The sequence below is a fragment of the Zootoca vivipara genome, chromosome 12, assembly GCF_965207765.1.
Source record: "Zootoca vivipara chromosome 12, rZooViv2.hap1.1, whole genome shotgun sequence".
NCBI lineage: Eukaryota > Metazoa > Chordata > Lepidosauria > Squamata > Lacertidae > Zootoca > Zootoca vivipara.
The window spans coordinates 28310798-28316565 of record NC_142595.1 but is presented as its reverse complement, the minus strand read 5'-3'; the positions used below and the strand labels follow the sequence as shown (position 1 = coordinate 28316565).

General features: G+C 44.4%; 1 protein-coding gene across 1 annotated transcript; it reads right to left on the bottom strand.

Annotated features, from left to right (window-relative positions):
- Positions 1-1998: 1998 nt before the first annotated feature.
- On the bottom strand, positions 1999-3002 carry LOC118077934 (olfactory receptor 6C4-like). The gene has a single exon (XM_035101656.3). The coding sequence runs from the start codon at positions 2926-2928 to the stop codon at positions 1999-2001; it is 930 nt and encodes a 309-aa protein (XP_034957547.1). The 5' UTR covers positions 2929-3002.
- Positions 3003-5768: the final 2766 nt, after the last annotated feature.

Below are 5768 nucleotides of genomic sequence, written 5' to 3'. Positions count from 1 at the left end.
TGCAGAGCTGATATTCTCCTCACACAAAAATGTGCTAGTTTTTACCCCCCCCCCAAAAAAATCCTTCCAGTAGCACCTTAGAGACCAACTAAGTTTGTCATAGTTTTGAGCTTTCGTGTGCATGCACACTTCTTCAGATACACTGAAACAGAAGTCACCAGACCCTTAAGCATAGTCAGAGGGTGCGGAGGGGTATTACTCAGAAGGGTAGTGGGAATGGGTGATTGGCTGATAGGAGTGGTAAACCTGTTGACGACAGTTAACGATAGAAATACATTTTTTGGACACTACTATAAAAATACAGGATGTGCGTATAGGCACCACCCTATACTGAAAACCAACTGACCGACAAACATATCTACATGCTTCTAGCTACCATCCCAAACATACCAAACAATCCATTGTATACAGCCAGGCCCTACGTTACAGCCACATCTGTTCCACCTCTACAGACAGAGACTCTCACCTAAAAGATCTACAGCAAACCTTTTTTAGAACTAAAATATCCACCCGATGAAGTTAAACAACAGATCAACAGAGTCAGACTGATACCCAGAGAGAACTTGCTGCAAGACAGACCCCAAAAAGAAAATAACAGAACACCACTAGTAATCACATACAGCTCCCAAGTTAAAACAGTACAGTGCATCATCAGAGATCTACAACCTCTCCTGGACAATGACAGTTCTCTTTCTCAAGCTCTGGGAGGAAGACCTTTCATTGCCTACAGACAGCCACCCAATCTTAAGCAACTCCTCACCCACAATAATACCACCACCAGAATTAACATTGACACTGGTACCAGAGCCTGCAATAAACCCAGATGCCAACTTTGCTGCCACATACACCCGGACAACACCATTACTGGCCCCAACAATATCAAACATACCATCTCAGGACTATTTAATTGCTCATCTTCTAACATTGTGTATGCCATCAAATGCCAACAGTGCCCTTCAGCTCCCTACAAACAGGCCAAACCCTACACCAAAGGATAAATGGACATAAATCTGACATCAGGAATCACAAGACAGAGAAACCAGTAGGAGAACACTTCAATCGCCCAGGACATTCAATACAAGATCTCAAAGTAGCTGTCTTATTGCAGAAAATTTTCAGAAACAGACTGGAAAGAGAAGTTGCTGAATTGCCACTCATTACCAAGCTTAAAAAACATGGGGAGACCTGGTCTGAATAAAGACCATAGCTGCCAAGTTTTCCCTTTTCTTGCGAGGAAGCCTATTCAGCATAAGGGAATTTCCCTTTAAAAAAGGGAGAACTTGGCAGCTATGATAAAGACATTGGTTCTTATCTCATTATACATTATAAAGCTTTCTTTAGCCATCTCACCCCTTGCTTTTTCCTGCAAGACCAATTGCAGTCATTAACAATCGTTAACAGTCGTCAACAGGTTTACCACTCTTATCAGCCAATCACCCATTCCCACCACCCTTCTGAGTAATACCCCTCCCCACCCTCTGACTATAGATAAGGGTCTGGTGACTTTTGTTTCAGTGTATCTGAAAAAGTGTGCATGCACACGAAAGCTCATACCTATGACAAACTTAGTTGGTCTCTAAGGTGCTACCGGAGGGTTTTTTTCCCCCCGACTATGTCAGACCAACACGGCTACCAACCTGTAACTAGTTTTACAAATAGTCATCCAATGCAATTCATGAAATAGATAATCTCATTATTATTATTTTATAAACATTATTTATTTAAAAAATGTACACCACACACTCATCTAAAATATGTAGAGGGTGGACAACAATATCTGGAAATACAATAAAACACACAAAAATAAGAATAAAATAAATAATAAGAATGACTGGATTATTTAAACAAGTTCATGATTTTCAATAAAATGTATTATTAATCCTGGAAATTGATGGATTGATGCATCCTTTCAGAGACTGAACTGTATAACACCCTGTCAGAGAGAGAAGAGAAATGCCACAGAAAATACCCAGGTTGCTTCTATTATATTAATTTGCTTCACCTCACAAGTTTCCTAATATTATTCCTCAGTGAATTTTTTACCTCCTTGTTCCTTAGGCTGTATATAAATGGGTTGACTAGAGGCGACAGAGCTGTGTACAAGAGAGAAGAAATCTTTTGCATCTCTCTGTTCTTTTTTGACTTCGGTATCATATACGCAATCATGAGTGTGCCATAAAAAATTGAAACCACAATCAAGTGAGAGGAGCAGGTGGAAAAGGCCTTTTGCCTCCCAGCGGCAGAGGGGATCTTTAAAATGGCAGCAATAATGTATACGTAGGAAGTTATAGTTAGAAAAAATGGAGGGAATGTAAATATGACAGCCAAAATGTAACGTGTAATTTCCAACACACTGGTGTCGCTGCAAGAGAGTTTGAGAAGAGGGAAGTATTCACAGAAGTAATGATCAATTTCACTAGGGCCACAAAATGATAACTGTAGCATCAGAATGAGTAATACCAAGCAAGCTATAAATCCACTGAACCAAGATGCAGCTGCTAAATGGATAGAAGTGTGGGTTTTCATAGTTGTTGCATAATGCAATGGTTTACAGATTGCTAGGTACCTGTCATAAGACATCGCACAGAGTAAAAAGCATTCTGCAGCTTCCAAGGAACCAAAGAGATACCACTGTGTGAAGCAGCCTGTGAAGGAAATCCTTCGGTCTCCAGTAATGAGAGCCAAAAGCATCTGTGGGAATATATTGGAGCTAGAGCAGGCCTCCAGAAAGGAGAGATTCCCCAGGAAAAAGTACATGGGGGTATGAAGGTGCCGATCAAAGACAATAAGGGCAAACGTAAGAATATTTCCAGTTATGGTCACAACATAAATTACCAGAAATATCAGGAAAAGAAGTGTCTGCAATTCGTAGAATTTCCGAAATCCCAGGAGGATAAATTCTGCCAGCTTTGTCTGGTTTCCCAACATTGAGAGAAATGAAATCTTTGTGAAAAGAACAATACAGAGAGAGGAGTCATATGATATGCCACTTCATATTTCAGTAGAATTTTTCAAATAGTTTACAAGATTGAGCATGATTAACAGTGCAAATAATGGTTCATTAATAAAAAGGAAAATCACAGGGGTTTGTATAAGATTTTATCAAAGATCATGAATACAGTTCAAATACCTTCATGAATGTTTTAATTTTTCTTTTAATGTAAAACTAGCTCCAAATGGGTTTTTTTGGTTTTTGTTTCTGGCATCTGTTGAAGGCAACACTAGTCCTTGACAGCTGCTGCCATAATGAATTAATCAGCCATTAACAGGTTGCAAAAAAGAGAAGAAAAAAATTAATTCTTTTCCTGCAACAGATTATCATGGTCATAGCTTTGGAAGAATAGTTTGTGGGACATGTTTATTTTATAACTTACAGGTACTTAACTGAATTTATATTACTTTATGATACCTTTTACCTTTACCTTTTATATGACTTTCTATAGTAGAAGTTCACTGGGCAAGTCTAAAAAAAACAAAAACAAAATATGTCACATACAAATTTAATAAGAAGAAAGTTAAAATATAATGGAAACCAGTAGAAACCACAATTTAAACACATATGCTAAAAGTAAGCACCAGACTATGAGGCATAAGAGGGCGGGACGCGGGTGGCACTGTGGGTTAAACCACAGAGCCTAGGGCTTGCCGATCAGAAGGTCGGCGGTTCAAGTCCCCGCGACTGAGCTCCTGATGCTCGGTCCCAGCTCCTGCCCACCTAGCAGTTCGGAAGCACGTCAAAGTGCAAGTAGATAAATAGGTACTTGTAAGGGTGACTCCCTACAGGAAGCCAGCCCCCATCATTCTGACGTCCACCTCGTCAAGTACAGAGAGCACCAGTGGTTCTGAAGCAGCCAGAGGGGGAGGGGGAGACTCGGAGGAGGAGAGAAATCAGAAAGAGGAACAATGGGAAAGCTCGGGGCGGAGGAATGCAGGCAGACGCTCAGGGATGTTGCAGAGCCAGGGCACCGACCGCTTACGGAGGAAGTTGAAAGGGCATCACTCCTTCTGGCACAAGAAGTAAGGAGAGTGCCGCATCGCAGGTCAAGGGGGCGGCGTTTTAGGGTGCCCAGACTACTTTGCTGGCGTAGGAATAGACGTACGCCATTGCCGGATTCTTATTCGGGATGAGAGGTCATGTTTTAAGCTGTCTCTACACTGTCAATAAATAGCACAATAAACGTCTTTGAAGACAAACTTGACTCAGGCAGAGTTACTCTAGAGTAGCCACGACAACCCTCTGACAGCAATCTGGCAATCATTGCGGCTACTTTGGAGATGGATAAAGAGGCACAGGTGCTATTAAACGCGACAGAGGCCGCGGCCCAGATTGCACAGCAGGAGCTTGAAGGCGGATCCTAGGCGCTGTGTGTGTGTGTGTGTGTGTGTGTGTGTGTGTGTGTGTGTGTTTGTGTGCCTGTCATACCTTCCAACTCCCGGATTGAAAAATCCGGGATCAGCAGTGGCGCGGCACCGGAAGTTGCTTCTATGCATGTCCAGACATGTGTAGAAGCGACTTCCGGTGCCCAATTTCCGGTGCCCAGACCTCGGATTCCCAGGTGTTGTGGGACTACAATTCCCACCATCCCTGACTACTGGTCGTGCTTGCTAGGGGTGATGGGAGTTGTAGTCCACCAACATCCGGGGACCCAAGGAAGTCCTCATCCCCCCTCCCTCCCTCTGGTTCCAGCCTGCAAGGGCATGACCCCCGAGGTCAGGGCAGCGCCGCAGAGGCCTGGCACCTACTTCCCTGGATGACCCACCTGCCTACGGAGGCTCCCTGCGAGGGGCATCTTCCCTGGGAGCCCAGACTGGCTCCACGCTTTCCTGAACACCACTGCGGAAGCCGCCATCGCTCCTTGGCCCCACCCCCGGGAGTGTCACATGCAGCCCTCACGAGGACTGAGTGGTCAGGTGCGTGACACCCGTGCAAGGCTGCCATCTTTGTTAAGGGCAAACAAAAACCCTTCGGCTTAACGCAAAGGGTCGACATCTTGAGTAAGGGCAACTCTCCTCTCGAGACCCTGAAGTTCCTTTTTTGTGTGTGTGTTTCAGGGGCAGGAGCGATGGGGTGTGTGGGGGAGAAAACCATGTAACCGCTGAAAGGGAGGCGCCAGTCGATTCTTTTCCCGGCTATGTTTTTTTTTAAAAAAGGGAGGGACTAGAGCAAAGTAGGCTGTGGCTATGTTTAAAAAGAGTGATGCCTTACTTTCCACTCATTTGGAACGCATTTCAAAAGAAAAGCAGGGTGCGCCGGAGGGGGGGAGAACTGCTGGAAAGTTTCGTCTCTCCTCTCTTAAACATCTCCCCCACCATTGATCTGTCTCTCGCTCTCTTGAAACTTATCATCCTCTCTCTGCCTCTCCTCCCCACCCAGTCTTACTCCTGCTCCTCCTCATTTGTTGTAACAAACAAGTTTCTGGTTTGGGTTTTTTAAGTTGCTTTTGAAACCCCAGAATCATATCTTCTTGTTGTTCAGGAGTTCAAAAGGGGGTGCATGGTTCTCGCACGCCCCCTTTTATCCATACAACATTCTTTTGAGGTAGGGTAGGCTGAGCGATGGGACCCAGGTGGCGCTGTGGTTAAACCACTGAGCCTAGGGCTTGCTGATCAGAAGGTCTGCGGTTCGAATCCCTGTGACGGGGTGAGCTCCCGTTGCTTGGTCCCAGCTCCTGCCAACCTAGCAGTTCAAAAGCATGTCAAAATGCAAGTAGATAAATAGGAACCGCTACAGCGGGAAGGTAAATGGCGTTTCCATGTGCTGCTCTGGT

Bases quoted from the DNA above. Each gene is read 5' to 3' on its own strand.
- LOC118077934 (XM_035101656.3), bottom strand. From the start codon at position 2,928: ATGTTGGGAAACCAGACAAAGCTGGCAGAATTTATCCTCCTGGGATTT.